The 21,675-nt window shown below is 48.3% G+C and overlaps 3 protein-coding genes across 3 annotated transcripts in view; 2 read left to right on the top strand and 1 right to left on the bottom strand.

The window, feature by feature from the left end:
- Window positions 1-3,046: 3,046 nt before the first annotated feature.
- Window positions 3,047-6,730, bottom strand: ACKR2 (atypical chemokine receptor 2). The gene is made up of 4 exons (XM_059818770.1): window positions 6,721-6,730; window positions 6,470-6,609; window positions 5,793-5,850; window positions 3,047-4,204 (listed from the first exon to the last, which is right to left on the bottom strand). Exons 1-4 carry the CDS (start codon window positions 6,728-6,730, stop codon window positions 3,093-3,095), a joined length of 1,320 nt encoding a protein of 439 aa, XP_059674753.1. The 3' UTR covers window positions 3,047-3,092.
- Window positions 6,731-8,209: 1,479 nt separating this feature from the next.
- Window positions 8,210-14,416, top strand: HIGD1A (HIG1 hypoxia inducible domain family member 1A). The gene is made up of 4 exons (XM_059818694.1): window positions 8,210-8,254; window positions 10,194-10,301; window positions 12,407-12,541; window positions 13,420-14,416. The coding sequence occupies exons 2-4, from the start codon at window positions 10,199-10,201 to the stop codon at window positions 13,467-13,469; spliced, it is 288 nt and encodes a 95-aa protein (XP_059674677.1). The 5' UTR covers window positions 8,210-8,254; window positions 10,194-10,198; the 3' UTR covers window positions 13,470-14,416.
- Window positions 14,417-16,460: 2,044 nt separating this feature from the next.
- CCDC13 (coiled-coil domain containing 13) overlaps window positions 16,461-21,675 on the top strand; it is a 30,417-nt gene continuing 25,202 nt past the window's right edge. Inside the window, exons 1-2 of the mRNA XM_059818878.1 lie at window positions 16,461-16,679; window positions 21,434-21,582. Of these exons, the coding sequence (XP_059674861.1) occupies window positions 16,462-16,679; window positions 21,434-21,582 (367 nt within the window). The 5' untranslated portion in view covers window position 16,461. The remainder of the gene's footprint in view (window positions 16,680-21,433; window positions 21,583-21,675) is intronic.

Here is a 21,675-nt window from a genome sequence, read left to right on the forward strand (position 1 = left end):
TTAAGCAAATTCCCTTTTCTAGGCTGAATGGAGCCCAGTTTTTGAAAAAGAGAGTTGAGAGCATTTCACTCAGTGATTTCTGCCTTTAACACCAGGCTATGAACACGCACTGCAGGCTGAAAAAAGAGAGGAAGAGTGGATGTTGGAAATGCTACTGGAAGTGAGCTCAGGACCAAGGGAAGGGGGTTACAGCTGAGCTAATTTGGTCTCAAAAGCCAAGAGAAGGGAAGGTCTCCAAAATTTTGGTGTTCTCTGATGCACAGAGCCCCATAAGGGCTTTGCCAATGAGTGGTGCAAGCACTGCTAACCTGTAGAAAGGCAAAGCAAAGCAGGTGTGCTTTTCTCACAGGTGATGAGGGCTTGAATCAGTGGCATTTGCTTTGCATCAGATGAGTCCATCATCTGCGCGTGACCAAGTCCACCATCTGCATGTTGCCAAGTCCACCTCCTGGCTGGAGAGCAGCGGCGCCCAGAAGGACGACAGCACTTTCTTCTGTGCACATGCATACCCGATGCTCGGCGTGGCGAGTTGTGTCCCCTGCAGCCAGCGGAGAACCCCCAGCCCTCTGCCCTCCTGCTCCCACCCCTGGAGCTGGCATTTTTCCCCATTTTTTTCCCTTCTGCTTCTCGAACTCTCCTGCTCCCCATTCTCTGGATGGCATTCGGGGACAATGCCAGGGACCCCGTGCCCCAGCCGGCACTATGCCTCTGGGTGCTGCCACCCTGATCTACACAGCTGGTCACCACAGCCCCTGCCCCAGCTGCTGGTGCTTGGACCTCGCAGCACCCTCACGTAGGATAGAGAGTGACATTAGTGACATAGAGAGTGACATTGGCCAAGAAGGCCAATGGCACCCTGGGGTGCATGAAAAAGAGTGTGGCCAGCAGGTCGAGGGAGGTTATTCTCCCCCTCTACTCTGCCCTGGTGAGGCCACATCTGGAGTACTGTGTCCAGTTCTGGGCTCCCCGGTTCAAGGACAGGGAGCTGCTGGAGAGGGTACAGCAAAGGGCTATGAAGATGAGTAGAGGACTGGAACATCTTTCTTATGAGGAAAGGCTGAGGGACTTGGGGCTTTTTAGTCTGGAGAAGACTGAGGGGGGACCTTATCCATGCTTATAAATACTGAAGGGGTGGGTGCCAGGAGGATGGGGCCAGTCTTTTTTCAGTGGTGCCCAGTGATAGGACAAGAGGTAACGGGCACAGACTTGCTCATAGGAAGTTCCATCTAAACATGAGAAGGAACTTCTTTACTTTGAGGGTGGCAGAGCACTGGAACAAGCTGCCCAGAGAGGTTGTGGAGTCTCCTTCTCTGGAGATACTCAAAACTCGCCTGGACACATTCCTGTGCAGTCTGCTGTAGGTGAACCTGCTCTGGCGGGGGGGTTGGACTGGATGATCTCCAGAGGTCCCTTCCAACCCCTGTCATTCTGGGATTCATTCATTCTGTGATTACATGGAAAGAGAGTTAAGAAAAAGGATTTAATAAGGCGATAGGACAGACTGCTGTGAGCAGGCGCAGGGCATGCTGCTTACACACAACTAGCCCCTTTTACATCCCCCCCCCGCCCATTTCCCCCACCTTTGCCCTTCCCCTGAGCATTCCATCATAAGTTTTGCACAGTCCCACGAGCCCTCCTCTGTATGGGATCACAATCTTCATCTTAGTTTTTGCTTCCCAGCTGCTCTTCCCTTCCACATTCCCTCCCAGTGACCTGACCCGTGGAGTGAAGGACTCATCACAGCATCAGATAAATATTTATTCTGGCATTTAGGTTTTTTTAAGGAAAGCTCCCAGCCTTATCATTTTGGAAACACACTGTAGCAATGTTGGCAAGCAAAATAATGGCAGTGAAAACAAATTCACCTTTCTAGATCAACTCAAAACCCTTCTCAGTCCTACCAGTAGTCTTGTCTAGCAATAAAATTAAGGTGATGAGTGTTTTCTCTTAAATTATTAATTTTATTTGTATAGTTCTAGCCCGGGTAAGGCTCGAGAGTATTTGGGGTGAATAGTACCTTTAAATAAAGGTCAGCAAACTAATAACCTTGAACTTTAAAACTACACTGGGTAATAAGGATTGGCTAACAGCTATCCATGACTCTTCTCTTCAAGGCCATGCTCTCACTCTGTAGTGAGAACACAAGCCAATATTTATGTTAAAGACAGTATCTGCAGATCTTTTTTACCTTGTCAAAATGGATCTTTGGGAAGGCAAATACCTCCACCACTGTTCTGCTGAGCCCATTTTTTTTCCTCTTTCTCACTGGCTGTTACTGGTTTGAACTCCGTTGCTGCTGTGATCGAACTGATCTCGAATGGTGGACTTGGCAGTGTTAGGTTAACAGTTGGACTCAAGGATCTTAAGGATCTTTTCCAACCTAAATAATTCTATGATTCTATGATTCTACGAATCAAGAACCTGTCCCTCAGAAAGACACAGTTTCCCGCTCAGCAGACCCGAGTGTAGCACAGCTCATTGTAACGGAGAAACCCATCATTGGTCAGACAACCCAGTTTAAAATGACCTAATTCCTCCTGTTGTCTCTCCCGGTAGACCAAGGGACAAGCCCAGTTGAACACATCTACCCAGCAGACGGCAAGAGCCAGGAGAAGCAAAGCCACCCCCAAGGCTGAGCTTCTGGTCACCCATGTCTAGCCTGATAGATGAGCGTGTCAAATCCATTCCCCAGCCCACACCACGAGCTGGAGGGACAATGGGATCGCTCTCCTCCACCAGCCCCTTTGGGATCTACAGGAGAGAAGTTCTGCACAAGTTTCAGTTTGCATTTTTAGGGGCACAACATCTAGATAAGCCAATCCTTCATCCACTAATGCCTGACATACTCTAGACTGGAGCTGGGCTTCTTCCACCCAGGGCAATCCTTTTAAAATAATTCCAGTTACAACAGAAACAACTCCCACATGTACTTTTCCAGTCCCAACGGGGAAAATCTTCATCTCAATGCTGGCGCTAGGATGAGATATCTGGTTATGCAGTGCTGTGGGCTCACACCAACACCATCGCATGGCCAGGACCAGTAAAATATAGCATAGAGGGCATACGCATAATGTAAACAACGTAAATATTTATCATGCATTTGTGATACTCAACATTTCTATCTGAACTGCATATCTGCTGTAAGACTGGCTTGTCTCTGAGGGTTGGATGTCAAAGAAAGCGCTTCTCCTGAAAATGGCCCAAGGAATCTTCCGTAAATATAACCTGAATCGTTTCTTCACAAAAGCATAGAGCAAGGGGTTGAGACAGCAGTGGACAAAGGACAAACTCTCCGTGATCTGCATGGCATAGTCCAATTGCCTACTGCTTTCACAGCTCCTGATCACACCGACATCTTGCAGGGAGTGAAGGATGAGGACAATGTTGTAAGGGGACCACAGGACAAAGAAGACACCCACCAGAGTAAAGACTAAGCAGAGTGCTCTCCTTGAGCCAGGCATCTGAGACATGGTGAGGACACACGCTATGCGGGAATAGCAGAACATCATGAAGAGGAAGGGAAAAAGGAAACCCAGGGTGTTTTGAATGACCCGAAAGACAACTTTCCAAAATAAGTGTTTCTGGCCATAATAATGGGTGCACATGATGGTTTTGTTGTGGATTTGTCTTGTGCTGGTGAAAAGGCCATCAGGAATGGAGAGGAGTATGGAAAGGACCCATACCACCAAGACGACGAGGATGGACTTCCTCCATGTCATGAAGCTGCGAGGAGAGCAAGCGTGAACTATCTGCAGATACATGTCCAGACTCATGCAGCTCACAAAAAAGATACCACTGTAGAAATTCACAGTGTACATGGCATTTAAGACCGGGCACAGTATGTCCCAGGTCACCCACTGAGAAATGTACAGAGCCCAAAAGGGAAGGGTTAGTAGCAAGAAGAAGTCTGAAACCACCAGATTCAGCAGATACACCTCGGTCATCTTCTTCTTCTTCTTGATGTACATAATGAGGACAATAAACAGGAGGACATTTCCAGCCAACCCGACCAGGAAGACCACAGTGTAAAAAGATGGCAAGAATACGCTGCTAAAGGAGAATACCTCTTCTTTTGTGCAGAGGCCATACTGCATGTAATCCTCCTCGTCCAAGTACTCATAAGGATAGTCGCTCGAATTGGCAGCATCCAACAAGGTGGCAGCGGTTGTTGCCACCTTTGAAGTTGCGTTTGAGAAGTGGCTGCCTAGGAGCAAAAGACAAGCAAAGGGGATCAAAATGTTGTTCCAATCCACTCAAGAAAGACAAACATCACATCACAAAGGGTTTTCCTCTAGGTCATAGGTTCAAATTTCTGTCACTTCTGATAAGTATTTTGTGTCCTGCACTCCTTGGCCTTTGCCTATGGTATGCGGACAGCTGTCAACACATACATATAAAAAAATAATTCTGGTTTCCTTACTCTGACACATTAAAACTTGAAAGTAAACGAGCACAGTCTCCTCTGATATAACTCAGCACTTCCTCCTGACACCACTGCAAGCTTTTGAGGAAGTTTCTGCTCAAAATTATGGGAAATCCACCACCACACCCCACTGTGAGCTGCTTTAGATTCACCCGGGTCGCTACTGAGAAAGAGGTATCTCAATTCTCAGTGACGTAGAACCTGCCACTGGCACCTTTACATTGGTGGGGCTGCTCCCAGAGGTGAAATGCTGAACATCTCTGTGCTCCTGGTAGGACACTGACCCCTCTCCGTGCCAACTCTAGGACACCAAGGCATGGATTCTTGTAAAAGATATAAGTGGAAAATATGGAATCATAGAATGGTTATGGTTGGAAAGGACCTTAAAGATCATCTAGTTCCAACCCCCCTGCCATGGGCAGGGATACCTTCCACTAGATCAGGTTGCTCAAAGCCTCATCCAAGGTAAGGACATGTAGGCACCAGAATCAACTCCTGAATCAAGGTTAGAGGTAGAGGTTAGATTTAGCTGGAAGGATGTTGCTGGAGTCAGTCCTGCGTGAGACGAGGCATGGGTTGAAAACCTGATGACCGAGGAGGGCGAGGGCCGTGTGGTCAGCCGCTCCCCAGGACGCAGGCTGATGTCAGTGTTTAGACAGCTGCAGCCCAGATTTCAGGAAATGGCGACTGATTTGGAGAGCTTCTTATTTCTGGAGTGTGATTTTCAGAAAAAACAAACCCACACGAGAACACTACAAGGGTTTCATCTTCCAAAAGCCACCCAAATTGGGTAACGGCTGTCGCTGAAGAGCCCATCGCCCATGGTGGGAGACGGGATCTGCCTGAGCCACCTCCCGTCAGTACCATGAAGGTTAATGTGGGTTTTAAAAATCAAGACTAATCTCCCATCTCTGACAACAAACCAGGGCTGTCACAGAGGAAAACCAGTGCAAATACCCCTCCACCCCTAAAATACACCAGTTTTCAGCCATGGCCAATGCTGCCCACCATTCCCCCGGGGCTCATTTTCCAACAATCCCAAAACATGCATGGCTGTGCAGTCCCTGCCTGCAGTCACTCCCGCCTTGCTCTCCTCGAGGACCTATTTTTTCCCATTGCCCAAGAGACCTGCAGCCACCGAGTAATGAGAAAATGAACCTGTTGGTCCCCGGTTGTGCTCTGCATCCCAAGGAGTACATACCCCACGGTGGCTCTGCAGCTTCTAGGGACGGCTCCCTCCCCACGAACACCCAGGGAGAGGGGAGCCCCTCCACCCCAAGTGGGTTAAGCAAAGCACCCAAGGCTTGGAGTGGGGTGCTGAGGATGCCTGTGGGTGTGCAGCCCATAAGGGTTGAAGCTGTGGACATACCTGTTGCGGTCCCACGTTTAAAATTGCTTAAATACTCATTCCAGGCAATTCCAGGCAGCTGAAAAGAAAAGAAAATTTGGTGTGGGCTGGATTGAAATGGTTTTTTGCTGTCTTGCACTTCTTTGGTGAGTGCCACAGGGCACTTTAGCTAGAGCAGCCATGGAGAGCAGAGATCTGCTGCGGGAGAATGCCAGAAAAAGACTTTTCTGGGAATGAGCTTTTTTTCTTTTTTCTGTTTCATATTTTGGAGGAAATTCATCTTTAGCCATATACAGTTCTGACTGTATGCCTTCGAGAGGAACCCAAAGCTGCCCACCCTTCTGATTACAGCAACACCCAGCGAGACTCCTAAACACTTTCCCCCCCACACACACCCTCTGCACCCACATCAGGACAAGCCATCCCCAAAATTTCCATTTCTGGGTCTCTTCCAGCCCACTGAGACACCTTTTCTCCCTCTGCCGTGTCCTGTCACGCTGGCACTGACATTCACATCCCCCTCCCGTAGCTCATAGCAGAGAACTGACCAATGCAACGTGGGCTGAGCTCAGAAATTAATCCCAAGCCTGCCGGAGCACCAGCGCTTACAAGCTGGCTAACTTTCAAGAAGAAAAGAGAATCTCTCCAGGTTTCTTGTGCAGCTTTGACTACAAGCAAGAAGCAGAAAATTCACTTACAGGAGCTTCTTCTCTACTGCGGGCAGTTCCCATCCTGCCGGAGGTTTGAATCAGGCTTTTAGGAACCTCTTTTACTTGTGTAAGAGCATGGGCAGGAAATGTGAGCTCAGTGTGACCTCCCTGGTTTTGTTTTGCTTTTCCTGGTGTTGATCAGTGGGTGACAACACTGGAGGAATCAGTGATGGCGACAGCTCCGCACCCAACCTGCCCCGTGGCAGGTGGATTCACCAAGAGAAATATGTTATTTTTACCCATTTCCATGTTCGCCACTGTCAGCTGGTGTACGCACGTGCTTGCAATTAAAAGACATCCTATAATAAATATATACGGGTAAAATATGCATTAGGAGAGAGCAAGAAGCTGCTCACAAAGCTGAGGTGCCAGACCCGCACACGGGGACGCTACAGGTGACAGCAGTTTCATTAGCCCAGCAATTAAAATGAAGTAAGTTTTTGGTTTTAATTGAGTTTCTCCCCTGAAGCACACATCATGCAGAGCTGCGGGGAATTAAATGTGCCTCTGAGAGTCACTGGAGAAAGTAGACTTCACCGTCATTTATTACAAGATTTTAACTCAATTCGGGAGCTGGTAATTGCATAGGTGGGGTTTTTTTTTGTTTCAGACTCTGCAGAGCCCTAATGGCTTTGGCAATTAAAGTAACCAGATTACCCGTAATGGGAAGCACATTCAAAGAGGTACAGCGGTACTAACAAATGGTTAGCTGAGCCACTTTCTTTTATGCTGCCGAAAATGCCGCATGTCAGCAGCGGAGGACCAGCAGCTCTGCTTCCCCCCATGCTCGGAGATGGGGAGGCACGAACACCGCACCGGTGTGCCGCAAACCGGGCAGGGTTTTTGGAGAAAAGGACTTTTCTTTGCTGTTTTGCTCTGATGAGTGGCCCCCGGGTTTAGCGGAGGGTTTCAGGCATCTTCAGGATCCCAGGGGATTTTTCCTTCTGCTCCAGAGTTCAGTTAAAGTCAGGAGCAACTTCTAGGTTGTCTTTGGACTTCTAAACCCACTGCCTGGCGCACAGCGGGGGCTTGAAAGCTGAATTTCAGGAAAAAACAGTCAATAAGTCAATTCACTGACAGGAAGAAGAAAATCAGATGAGGGAAAGCCGGGCTCTGACTCTGCCCTTCGCTAAAGAGCTTCCACTCGAAGCCAAAGTGTGGGTTTACGCCGACCTGAGAAGCTTTTGAAGCGAAAAGCCGCCGAGTTGCAGGAAAAGCTGCAGCCTGCTTTCCCATCCTGCGAACGGCGGCCTCACCCCCCCGTTTGGGGGTGAAGCAAGTCGCCCAGCTCAGCCCCCCCTCCCCACCGTTGCAAACCCCAGCTACCGCCGCCCAGCCGCGCCCGGGGCGCGGGGAAACGCCCTCCGCTCCGGGCAGGGCCGCGCCCCGCGGCGCAGGGCCCCGGCGCCGGCAGAGGGCGCGGGCAGCGGGCCCGCCCCATGCCGCCCCCTAGCGGCGGACAGGCCAGCCGCCGCCGCCTGCCCCCCGTGACTCCGCTCCCGCCGCAATGCGGAGAGGCCTCCGCGGCGACGTCACGGCCTGCCCCGCCTCCCCGCAGCGGCCGGGCTCTGGATTGGCTGGCGGCGGGCGGGCTTGCCGCGCGGCACGCCGGGAGCTGTGGTTCTCAGCCGGGCCGGAGGCGCGGCCGGCGGCCGCCCAGGGCGGAGGGGGCGGGGCGAGCCCGGCCAATAAGAGGCGGGGGGCGGGGCCAAGCGCGGCAGACGCCGGCCGGTATCGGGAGCCGGGAGCGGGAGCGGCCGCCGCAGCGTGGTGGTGAGGGCCGGGGCCTCCGGGGGAAGGTCGGGCTGCGGGGCTGAGGTGGGGGACCCGGGGCGGGGGGGGGGGAAGTGGGGCCCCGCGGAGGTGGGGGGCCGGCTGGGGCGCGGGGAAGCTGTGGGGGGTGGCATCCTGCGCAGATGTAGGGGCAGAGGCCCTGTGTGGGTGGAGGCGCCTGGGCCTGGAGTAGGGCAGAAGCCCGGTGTGGGGTGCGGGGACCTGGGGCTGGGGTAGGGCAGGGCCCGGCCCGGTGTGGCTGTGGGCGGGGGGAAGGCAGCCTGGTGGTGCCCAGGGCCGCCCCCTTGCCGAGAGGGGCGCTGGGACCCGCCACTTGCCCGCCCGTCTTCCTCCACCCGTGTCAGAGCTGTCCCCCGTGGGCGGCCGCGCAGGTGCCCCGTGCCTCCCTGCTGTGGGTGTCGGCAAGGTCAGGGCAGCCGGGGCGTGTGTTTCACCTGGCTTCCTCTGCCCCACGGCTCACTCTGTGAGCTGAAGGTCGTGGAAACCTCTTACAGTGGACAAATCGATTTGCTTCTCGATATCCTTTTCTTGTGTAAATCTCACCCCTGGCTGTCTCCACCTTTCCTGCGTGACGGAGTGCTCTCATGTTTCCTTCTCCGAATGAGTCAGGCTGAAATATAACTTATATTTAGCGAATAAGGGTAACTGTAGCAAGCACAGAGAGACCAAATCCTTTGGTCTGCAGAGGAAACGGTTTGTACGTTTAGTTTAAAAAACGGCCAGCCTGCTGAAACGGATGCGCACAAAATGCTGCGGAACCAGGGAATACAGCCACGTTTGAAATGTGTCTTTTGCATGTGTTTAGTAACCCGCGCTTAAATTAAATTCCTATTGGCTTATTTCAAGAGCTTGGAGTACTTTCACCTGAGGCCGAGCTGTATTTTGCTGCTGAGCGTGTTGATGGCAAACCTGGAACAATACGGGTAGAAATTTTTCTAGCAGAGACCTTTGCGACGTTGCTGAGCTCATTGTGCTAGCAGGGATAGGCACTCGCTGGAGAACGGTGCTCATGCCGGGCGCTGAAGAAGGACCGGGTCTTGGTGTAATACGTGACGGGGACAGCACGATGAGCTGGCAGGTTTTGGCGGATGGTCTCACTGGTCGGGTGATGATGGCTCAGTGTGTAGAGCCACTGCTGGGTTGTTGTGGGGTTTTTTTCCCCTTGGGGGCAGGTGAGAAATCACCTGTGCTGCGGTGGAACCTCTGCTCAGCCTCCTGATGTGTCCCCACATCAGTCTGTGCCCAATGAGGGCTTCGAGATTCCCTCCGGCTCCTCGGCAGCTGCCATTTTACACTCTGTGCTCTCCAGCGGGAGTTTCTAACTCTGTTGAAGTGGTGAACGAGGTGGGATAGGCCGTAGTAGTGACTGACGAGCTGCCAGGTAGGGCTGACCTTCCGCAGCAGCTTGCGCTTTCCACCCAGAGTGCTGCGGTTGCTGTTCTTGGCAGGGAGTGAAAGGGGAGGAATGAACTTTTCTGAGGTCAGAGCTGCTATTAAGGAATAGCCTGTGACAGCAAAGCAGCGTGGTGGAGGATGGAAGTCCTAAAAGGAAACGCAGGCAGCGACCAAAGTGTTCAGTGGCTTCTCACTGCCTGTGAGCATGCGGGGGGCCGCTGGGATCTGTAATGGTGTGAAAAGGGATGGCAGGAATTTGTTGCTTTGCTACTTTTTTCTTTTTTTTTTCCTTTTTTTCTTTGCCTGTCCTTACCTGTTCTAGTATGCAATGACCTTGCTTCCCAAGACTTCACTTGAATTAAATCATCTGTATGTGGCTCATCAGCTTGAGTCTAGCTCCTGTGCTTGTGACTGACTGCTTGGACATTTGTGACTAGTGGAATACGCAAGGGATTTTCTTTTTCTGAAAGTTCTCTTAACTTGGTGTGTCCAATACCTGAAGAGAGACTCTTTGTCTTCGCAGCCACCATGTCATCCGGTCAGGAATCCGTTTTCTCCGAGTATGAGACTGACACCAGCCAGACATCAAAGCTGTTAAGAAAATTTAAAGAGACGCCATTTGTACCCATCGGTAAGTTTAAAGATGAAGAAATTCGGTTACATAGATCTTTCTCTTCGTGGGCAATCAATACGGCAAACACCGTCCCTGGTCACCGTTTTCCTGTGAACAGCAAATTACTTTGAAATTACTTCCTCATGTAGGCTTTGTGGGAGCTGCCCGGAACGGTATTTGTTCTGCAAGAAACAGGGAAATTAATGAGGCCAGTTATCTTAAATAGAAAACTCAGGACCTACAATTACCAAAAAAAACCCCAAGCCAACAAACCCTGAACAACTGTTTAGGTGAGCTTAACACCCATGTTTAGGTGATCCTGTTAGGTGGTAAGATGTTTTGTAGCTGTTCTGGAGTACATTTACAGGGAATTATGTGATGACTACGAAGTGACTTTCAAGCTAACGAAATACAAACCAGAAGTATCTCTAAAATACAGCCCGCCTGGAAACATTTCACCCTTCTCTGCTGCCATCCCTTAGTTTAAAATGCATTTTCTTAGTAGGTTTTGTGGTATGCCATCTTGAGGAGGTTGTTAAAAGTTCTCAGCCTCTCTGCCGAGACCCCGGAAAAGCCTCTGAGGGGGGAGAGGGGATCAGTCGTGTTTGTCCTGAGAACTTTCCTCTGATCAGCAACTGCCTCTGACATGAGATGTGTTTTCATTTCCAGCTGCCTTAAGTGGAGAGCAGTCGGGTCACTTGGGGTGAACTGCTCCAAGCGTTTGCCAACAGATATCCGTCACCGGTTTCTGTGGTCACAGGACTTTGCTCTCCAGCTTGCTAGGGTGTGCTATGGACTCCACAAATTTGGGTTCTCCCAAGCAGATTGGCAGAACTTAACTTCAGCCTGTGTCAGAGCTAGTTTGGAGGCCCTAAACCTCTTAATTAGTAATTAATGAAGCTACCACGTGGATCACGCACCAGTGAAGTAAGGGTTTACAGCTTCACGAGCGGTAATACTCCTGTTCAGGGAGACAAGCTGCGTGGGCTCTCGGCAGTAGAATATATGCAGCGCTTAAAACTTGGCAGCCTCCTTTGAACGGTGTAAATAATCATCCTAAATATGGAATAAAGTGGATGGAATTGGGAAATGTTGTTCATTGCTGCTCTGTATTCTGTGAGAGCATCAGTGTACACAGGTTGGGGTTGGCCCAGCTGGGGCTGTGTTTGGTCTGTTGAAAGACTAAAAGTGAATGCCAGCCCCGTGACCGAGACCTTGCTGAACCTCTCTCCTCACAGTGCGGGACAAGTTAACATGTGACTTGTCCTGTCACAGTGAAAGTTGGCCAAACGTGACAACACCCAAAATTGCAACCTCAGCAGGCTGGTGGGTATGTCAGGCTGCATCCACACGCTGAGTGTCCCAGCTGCAGCTGAGCCACGTTCCTGGGTGTGAGCTTCCTTACAGGAAAGAGGGTGCAAGCAGCATGTGTGCTTCCTGAAAAATATCCAAGAAACTCAGACACCTTAGAATCATAGAATTGTTTAGGTTGGAAAAGACCTGTAAGATCGAGTCCAACCGTTAACCTAACACTGCGAAGTCTATCACTAAATCATGTCCCTAAGTGTCACATCTAAATGTCTTTAAATATCTACAGGGACGGCGACTCCACCACCTCCCTGGGCAGCCTGTTCTAATGCTTCGCCACTCTCTCAGTAAAGAAATTTGTCCTAATATCCAGCTTAAACCTCCCCTGGCACAACTTGAGGCCATTTCCTCTTGTCCTATCACTTAGGATAAGAGACCAACACCCACCTCTCTGCAGCCTCCTTTCAGGTAGTTGTAGAGAGCGATAAGGTCTCCCCTCAGCCTCCTCTTCTCCAAACTAAACGACCCCAGTTCCATCAGCTGCTTCTCATAAGACTTGTGGTCTAGACCCTTGAGTTGCTGCTGTTGATTTTAATGCTAGTGGAAATCTCTCACTGTTCTCCGCACTGACTTGCGCATTGAATGAGATAGGACTCAGTGAAAACAGTAGACAGGCCAGGACTTGCCATCTACACAAAAACAGAGTGATCAGATCAAAACATGATTATTCCCAAGATACCTTGTTTAGATGGGTCACTTCGCACATCTTGACGACTTGGCTCTCAATTCACGGGGATGCTTTCCTTGCCTTGTAGGGATGGCTGGCTTCGCCGTGGTGGTTGGCTACGGGCTGTACAGACTGAAGCACAGAGGCGACATGAAAATGTCGCTTCACCTGATTCACATGCGTGTGGCAGCCCAGGGCTTTGTCGTGGGAGCGATAACGTGTGGTACGTATCGAACGGGAGGCTGTCCTCGGCACTGGTGCACCATGGAGAACCTGTCGCAGCTCTTCTCCTAGGGGGTAATACAGTGTGTGTGAAATATCCTCGACTGGAAGCGTCCAGGCCGTTATATTTCAGGATGTTTACACTTATTACTGGTGTTTGCTCAGCCTTCCTAGAGTAACGTCATGTTTAAGTAAACGTATTTAATATTAAATTGCACTAATTTTGAGAGTAGAAGTTTTGACTACTTTTAGATGTGGGAAATATGTGAGGTTCTGCAGGTGTCAAAAGTAGAGGCAAAGAAAAAAACCTATCTGACATTAATATGTTGCTTTTTCTGAAACATGTTGCTGCTTCTGAATTTAATGCATTGTGAAGGCTGTGGTATTATATAGTTTATATATATATATATATTCAGGACTGGAATGGTGTTCCTGAACATACTGAATGATTTGTACATCCCAGGTCTCCTCTAAGTATTGCAGCTGTGTCTGTGTGTAAATGTATATCCCATGAAACACTGTTTGTCTATACTGCACCTCCCGGAAGGTACAACAGAAAAGCTTGACTTTGGCTGCAAAGCAAACTAGAATTGGCTGGGGATCTGCATTTTCATATACAGTATATTTTCCTATCTAGTTTCTCTGTATATGAAGAATTTGATGGTTGGACTTGATGATCTTACAGGTCTTTTCCAACCTTAGTGATTCTGTAATTTTGTAGTGTTCATCACTGCTATTAAAAAAAAAAATGCAGACAGCGGAAGAGGAAGGGAAACGTTACTTCTGTTGCTCAGAATATCACTTATTATTCAGATTTTGAAACCCATTATTTCCTATTTAACCCAGCTTTCTAATTGTGCTTGTATTTCTGTCTTGTAGGTGTGCTGTATTCAATGTTTCGGGAGTACGTGGTGAAGCCCAAGGAGTAATGGAAAGCTGACTGAAATCTCTGTCCTGGTGGTGGCCTGTGTACTGCAGCTATAAACCTCCTATCGAGGGGTTCTTGAGGAGAAAAATAATACATGGTGTTAGACAATTGCCCTATATCTATTTTCTGTATGGTACACTGTCTTGAAGCTGGCAGCCTAAATGATTGCGCACTGGGGGAGTGGGTATCAGGGTCTGGTTCTTTCTGATTGACACTACCATATCCCAGTTTTTAGGGGATACAGTAGAGTACAATCCCTTTATCTTCCCCTCGACTGTCAACTCTTTTTTAAAATTGGTGACTTCTTTTTGCTGCCCTTGCCCAAAACCACAAAGTCTGAACTAGCTTCTCTTAGGCCTCGGGCAGAACGTGGAGGCCACGTCTGTAAGATAGTGTCGTGAGTGCTTTGCTGTCATTTTCTATCCTGTATATTTGTCAGCCTCCAGCTTTGTAATTTAGAAGCTTCCAGTAGCACTAAATGACTTCTAAAATATTGAGAGAGATATAAACATCTATTTTTTTTTTATTTAAGGCATGAGATACATATTTGGTATGTTGCAGCTATTTAAATGTTATATTTATTCATTGTTAATGAAGACACAGGCTCCCTATTTTTACTATAGATTTTCAGACTCTTGGATTACTATATTTTGTAACTTTATTTACAGTGTTCTTCTGAATAACATTTAAATGTAACATTTAAAATACATATTGTGAAAACTAAACTTTGATTTGGTGTTCTAATGCTTTTAGTAAAAGTCTATGATCTAGCTCTGATTTCTGCGTATCATTCCCTATAGAAATTTTAAAGCATTTAAATCTGAAAAGCTCCCATTATCCTCAATGAGATGTTAAAACCCATCCCTGTAAATTGCCACTGTTATTTGACACTCGAACCCCTTGTATCTCCAACAGCAGTCACAAAAATAAATGTGTTGATAAAGCCCATTTGTAAAAACCTCATTTTCTCCAGTTAGCTTACATTCCACGGTGACCGTATGATGTCTCTTTGTAATAAATACTGCAAGGTACATACTGCACCTCTGTCTGTGACATTGTACAGAACAGTGGGAGATGAAATATGAATAAATATGTGAGCACTGGAGATAACAGGTGTTTGGTTATGGATTTGGGGGGGGGGGGGCCCACCCTGTGCATGCAGCCTCCTGCGGAGGTATGAGGTGAGCTTATATATACGTGAATATAGATCACCTGAGAGGGTGCAATGCTACTGGAAAGGGCATTCCCAGTCAGTACAATCCGGCTGTCCTGGACTGCTTGCTCTCACAAGCCTCCCTCACCGGGGTGGAGCTGGGGAGGGTGTGAGGAGGCACCTCTCCACCGGGCAGAGACCTTTTCCTGTAACTGCCCTCCTCTTCCCCGGCGTGGAGCGAGCTAAGGAACATCTCCGTTCCCGTCCCGGCTGTAACCCCGAGGGGCCGGCCTTTCTGCGGGAAAGGGAGGCCCTGCAGCCGGGCTGCGCTACCGCGGAGAGGGCAGCTGAGGTGAACTGTCATGGCGGCCGGGCTGAGGGGAAGGGCGCGAGCTCCGTCCCTCCGGCGGCGACGTCCCGCGCTCGGCGCATGCGCGGTGCTGCCCTTCCCCTGCCCTTGGCGCCGGGGCCGGCCGGCGCGCCGTTGCTATGGTAACCGCGTGGGGCGCCGGCTGGGCGGGCAGCGGGAGCCGGAGCAGCAGGGCCCGGCCCTGCCGCGGCGGGCAGCCGGCGGGAGAGGGCGGCTGGCGGGACCCTCCCGCTGCCTTTGGGGCCGGGGAAGGCGGTTTCGGTAGGCAGGGGGGTGAGGGAGGCGCGGGCCGCCGGCCCGGGGGTGGGGGAGGCAGCGCGGCGCTGTCAGGCCGCAGGACGAGGCGGGCGTTGGGCGGGGAAGAGGGGGAACCCCCTCTCCCCACACAGCAGCTCTGTGGCAGATCCCTCTGCGCCAAGTTTGGCCTCGGTATCCAGGTAGGCTGGAGGACTAAAGGTTGCCCCCACTCGTACCCACGAGCCTTGTGGGCTGTGCGGAGGCACCGGACTCCGCTCTTTGCACTCGTCAATCCTTCATGCTCCTTGTCCACGCCCGTGTCCGGAGGCAGGTGGAGGTAAAGCTGCTTGCAGTGCGTCTCTGCCCACACAGTACATCATACAGGCACACAGGGACATAGCGTGCAGTTTGGCACTTTATCAGGATGATTGCTGCCTCAGTGTGAGAAAGGGCCTGCGTTAATTCCTCAGCGGAGGGTGTGCCTTTGAAAGTTTTTACTGATTGTGTTTACTAGACCAAAGGTGCACTAGATTTTCTGCTGACAGTAAATGTCAAACAGAAGGAGAGGGGGCTGGAATACATCAGAAAACTGATCATCTTTAGTCATACTAAGTAAAGCTCTAGATACTTAAATGGGTAGCAATATTATCACTTTAATGTTATCACTTAATGCTTAGAAATTTGGGGGAAAGACGTAAGCCACACTCTCGCTGTCTAGTGCCCAAAAGGAGCATTAGGACAAACAGAGATCTTCCTTCCTCTGTCAGTCCCACATTAGCCCAGAAACAGGGGGATCTGCACCTTTCTTTGAAACATGGGAAGGAAGGCTGGATGGACCTGGGTCACAAACATTCTGTGTTCCTTTAGTCAGTATGACGTGGTTGCCACTTCACTTGGATTTGACCCCAACTTGCTCTTCTGTAAGAAAAATGTTTATTTAAACAGATCTGTTGAAAAACATTTTAAAACATTGCTTTTTGAATGCTAGAGTGAAAAAGACACGAAAACTTTTTTGAAGACTGCTTGAAAGCCATTTATGGACAAAGGCACTTGAAGCAAGACAGCGGGGCTGAAGAGCACAGTGGCTGAGAGGAGGAGGTGGCAGGGAGACTGTGCAGAGGTCAGTGAGGAAAAACCGCGAAGCAGCTGCTAGAAGAGGATGTTTTTCAAAGCTATGTTGATCTCTGCTCTCTGTCGCTTTTTATTTTCTTCTTGTTATGCTTTTAGTAAACAATGGAGTCAGACATAAAAGTGAATGAACATTCTAAAAGCCAGTTTAAGGCTTATCAAGAACAACAGCAAAGGCGGCTGCAAAATCTAATGGAGAGGAAGAAGGAAAAGCAGAACAGTCAGAATGGTGATAATGGCAACACAAAGGAGACTTTCCGAATCCCGGGTGATCTAAACCTGTTTGAAACAGGACAACCTGTAAATGAAGATCACAGCAAAAGGTAAAGGTGTAGCAGCACCGTTCCTTCAGGAAGTCACAGAAGTATATTTTGCATATGATCTTGTGAAACTCATACTAAGTTGACAGAGCTGTCTTTCTGTCTTCACATATTGGGCTTTCATTGTCCTGAGAAGACTCTCGCTGTCCCTAACATGTTTATCCTCAGAGCATTGCAATGTGCTCTTTATTAGTGTTTCACAAATGAAGAGCGGAAGGAGAGAGTGGTTAAGGGTGACATGCTAGGGGCAGCTAGGTACTATCTGATGAAATCCATTCATTCAGGCTCACTAACATCCTCGGAACTGTTGGTTAATTCCTGCCTAGCCTTGTAAACGGGTTCCCTACATGAATGATTTCCAAAGACAGGTAAGGGCAAAGCAGCTAATGGGTGCAAGCCAAAGGCCTGCAGTGCAGAAAAGTGTTCCCCTGGCTATCTTTGCAATATAACCTGATTTAGTAGATCAAAAGACAGCCAGCTATATAGGAAGGTCCACAGACAGAGTTGCCTCCTGGTTAAGACACTTGTCAGGGTTATACAAGGTAGGGTTTTAAATCTTACTGGGGACAGGGGTTTGGGTCTTACCTCACCTATTGGGATAGTATCTGGATTACCAGCACATTCAACATTCTGGTGTGGATCTCCCTTGATCTTGTTTTTGGAGCTAAGTGCATAATTTAATTTACTGGAGCAGAAATTTGAAACCCCAGCTCAGATCATTCATCTTCCTCTTAGGATATAGTCAGTTTCTTTTTCTGACCCAATTAATATTTTTTTTACAAACTAGAACAGGTCTAAAGTTGGACACATCGCAAAGATTTCTGCTGTTACTACAGCATTGGCTATTCAGGGATTTGCTCCCTATTAGTGGTGAAGCCAGCTGAAGAAATTCCTGCTTCTGCTCGCACTTGCAACTGTGCTGATACAGCTGTTTGTTGGAAACTGGATTTACTTTCTGGGGGAAGGGTACTTTTATCTCAAGTCATTTCATTGACCTAATTTACAGCTTTAGCCCCACTGAGTGTTTTATTGGCACCATGATGGGGTGATGTACTGTGATACAGGGGCAGGAAGGAGAAACTGGCAGCTTTGCCAAAACCAGCAGATCACGGGTGGAAAACCACAGTTAGGTATATACCTTTGAGACAGTTTCCCCTCCCAGAATCCAGAGTGGGGAAGGGCACCTCTACCAAAGTTTATCAGGCCACTAACCAAAGTTTATTAGGCTCTGAATGCTGATCTTCCCTCTGTGTTACTCTGGGCAACTCCCTGCTCAGTTTGTTTCTGAAGATTGCTTCCTTAAACGCCCAAATGCATAAGCTGCAGTGGAGCTTCTGTAAAGATGCAGGGAACCCAGGGAGCTGACCTTCTAGAAGCGAATGATCTCACTGTTGCATCATACGTTGTCTTCTTCACACATAGGTCCCTCACCACGGCTGTCTGATTTGCCAAGTTATGCTTCTGATCTGACCTCTACCAGCTGTCCTCTTCCCTTCAACATTTTGTTCTGATAGTATATAGATGATTACTATGGAGATCTGATTTTTTTTTTTTTCTTTTTTTTTTAAATGGAGAGGGAGACTGATTCCCACTGTTCAGGTGTCGATTTGTCTGGTGGAGGAGAGGGGCGTAGGCGCTCCCATAGCAGATCCTGGTGCAGTGTGCATGCTCTGAGGTGCAGAGTACAGGAGAGTCTCAGCAGTTCTCTGCCATTTACAGTTCAGTAGTTTAGGTCTGAGTAATTCAAGAGCTATTACTTACCTCTGTTTTCAGCGACACTGACTGTTAAAAGTCCCCATTTGACATGGCAGGTGTAGCAGATTTATCTGGATTGTCCTTTGCTTATGTACACCGGCATTCAGCAAAAGAATGGTTATGAGTGTATCAAATCCAGGCAGGGTTTGCTTCTGGAAGGGATTCACCAGGATGTACTTTGCAGTATTCCCATGACAACACGTTAGAAACTTGTTCCGGAATAACAGGACTCCATATGGTCTGCAGTGACAGTGATTTCAGCACGTCAGTGTTGTTTATAGCAGTGCTTGGAAAACATTCTCCTTTCAGAAGTCTTGCTTCCTCTGAGCCTTGGGAGTTCGCTTTTCCTTCCTCCTGTTCCTACTCCCAAATTTTGTTTAGGCGAGTGTTTAGCTGACATTTCTGTCTTTCTGTTTTGTTCTTTCTGTAACTTTATTCTTCCTGTTCCATTAGGTGTATTTACGATTAAGTGATTGTCCCCGTCACATGGAGAAGCTGTAACAGAATTCGGAAAGACACTTACCTGAATTTCAGTCATAGGCCTTGCTCACAAGCTTCCCCTGGCTCTGTTTCCTTGAACTAGAGTGAAAAGGGTTACCTTTCTGCAGCCTGTTTTTTTTGGCTGACTTTCCATAGCTGAGGCATTGGGTGGAACCTACTACCTCCTCTGTAACATGTAGAGTTAGTCTAGGATGGGATGGGATGGAGAAGGTTCTCAGAGGAGACTCCAGCTCTGTGCAGTCGGGATTTCTGTCCATCCTACTGTCAGTGCTTTTTGTCAAGACTTGTAAGCCAGCTCTGCGGAAGACATTGCTGATCAGGTGTGTTAAGAGCTTAGAACCTTTTTTTCATGTTAATTCCCTAACTGTTAAAAATCCTTTTGTCCATGTGTCTCTAATTAAATCTGCACAGTTTCGTTGCTCACTTCTGTGAGTAGTACATGTGGGAATAACTTAGTTTTGCTGTTTCTCTGCTCAGACTGCTGGTTTCTTTCTTCTCCTTTGTAAACAGCTGCCTTTGATCTCCCTTTGATTTGCAGCTTTGAAACAGACGTGCATTGCTTAATTATGGATTGTGAATCATGTCATAAATTGACTGTGCTGTTTATGGCAGTGCTCTAAGGGGTCATTTATTCTGACATGTACATATGGAGTATGCATTTAAAAGCTCCAAAGTCCAGTTGGAGCAAAAGGCTTGCAAAAACTTTTGCATAGAAAAGATTTAGGTGACTATTGAGATAGCTGACTTCTCTGGCTGTGGATATGTCTATAGCCACAGGTATATACTGTAACAACTGGGCTTTATCCAAATCTCTGTGATCATCCAAGCCACCTACTTCTGTTGTAGTCTGGAGCAATCAGTCTATAAGCCAAAGGGGTGGGACACTATTCCAGATTAAGTCATCAATATGTAGACATTCAGGGTCACACTGTAGATAATGAGAATATAGGGCCCAATTCAGATGGCTGGCATAGGTGTCTAGGGACCTCTGAGATGCCCTAGGGTATCAGGAACTTCCATATGGGAATGATAAACAGGACACAGGAGACCTGCACCCTTCAGCAGCAGCAGCTGGGGGATGGATGGGCAGCTCAAATGTGGCCAACTGAATTGAGTCCCCTCATCAGAGCACTTAGTGGCAGTTAGAGAGCGATTCACGTCATCCTGCAGTGTCAGCTAGTCTGTAGGCAGCGCTGCTTGTGCCGACTAGACCTCCTTTGACTTTTGTGTGTGTTCTGGCTTGCTGCTCACAGAGAGACACCTGTGTCTTGGTACAGACTGGGACCCCACCCTGAAGCTCAGATGGGGGTAGATGAGGAAACTCAGATGGGAGGGGAGAGGAAACTCAGAGGCAGGCAGAATGGGAACCACTGACTTGAGCCAGCAGGGTCTCTACCACAAATATATTTACCGAAGGCAGTGTGAGTACAGCTTCTCTTAGCACATTTGGTTTCCTCTCTGGGGAATGGAGGCAGGTTCATCTCTGTTCTGAAATGCTGCTGTCTGGAGGAGTCTGGCTAAAAGGTATGTCTAAAGTTGGAGGATGTTAGTAGTTCTTGGGGTTGGTTCATATGTCCACACATGGGTGGCCAGTGTTCTCTGAGATGCTTTCGGTTCTCTGACTAGGCCCCAGAAATCTTCCCACGAACCCTCCGTCGTGGCTGCTGGCTTCACGTAGAGGGCTCAGATAATCCTGGGGCATCTCAAATAGTTGCCTGAGTGCCTACAATTGAATTGAGCCCCTGAAGCCTTAGCTTCTAGATTTTACACTTGGAGGAACCATCATGTAAGGACAGCAAAGAGATTAAAGTTATTAATTCTCTGAGTGTCTAAAAGAGATGAAACGCATAAATGTTATTAAACATACTGAAGAATAGGAGAAGCAGGGCTATTTCCTCCCGTTGAGAGGGCTTTTTGATATTCTTTGTTTCTAAATGAATTCCAAAAAGCAACATTAACAATACAAACTGATGCCAGTCCATCCTGGTGGGGTTCCAAGAAAATCAGAGGAGGACACAGGAAATCGGTCTTTTGTGAATTGCTATGAAACATTCATCTTTAAAGAAAGAACCTCAGTAGCAGCTTTTGTAGTTAATACTCTGTTGGCTTCTATTGGCTTCCATAAGCACAGAAAGTAAAGCCTGAATGTCATGGATGCTGAATGGTGAGCCTGCCTGGTTTCCCCTGAAGAACCAGATAAGTAAGACTCAGTGAGATGAGACTATTCAGTAACCTCAAGAGCACTGAAAATGCTGTGATGTTTTACCCCAGGCAACACAAGAAAGTGCAGGATTTTTGAAGAAGAAATAAGTTAACTGAATAGATCAGATCATTAGCTTGTGTTCTCATCTAAGGTTCAGAATGTTCTGCTTAATTCAGTAAACTCACTCCTGGTAGGCTAAGCTCATCCAGCATACAGTAATTTCATTGTTTTATTTTTGGAAGCATCTATTTGAAGCACATTAGAGTGACATTTGCCAGTATGGCTTATTTTTTCACAGGTTACTTGAGGTTGAGAACGAGCAGCTCCAGGATCAGCTTCGAGAGGTCCAAGATGAGAATTGCAGACTATACAAACTCATGACAGAGAAAGATTTTGAAATAAAGCAACTCCAGAAAAAAATACAGGAGGACAGATTGGCTTTGTCAGGTAAGCACAGTAACTTTGTATTCTCACTATTCCAGTGTTTGCTTGATGCTGAAGATAATAAAGGTAGGATAACAGATTCATTGTGAGCTCCTG

The sequence above is a fragment of the Gavia stellata genome, chromosome 6, assembly GCF_030936135.1.
Source record: "Gavia stellata isolate bGavSte3 chromosome 6, bGavSte3.hap2, whole genome shotgun sequence".
NCBI lineage: Eukaryota > Metazoa > Chordata > Aves > Gaviiformes > Gaviidae > Gavia > Gavia stellata.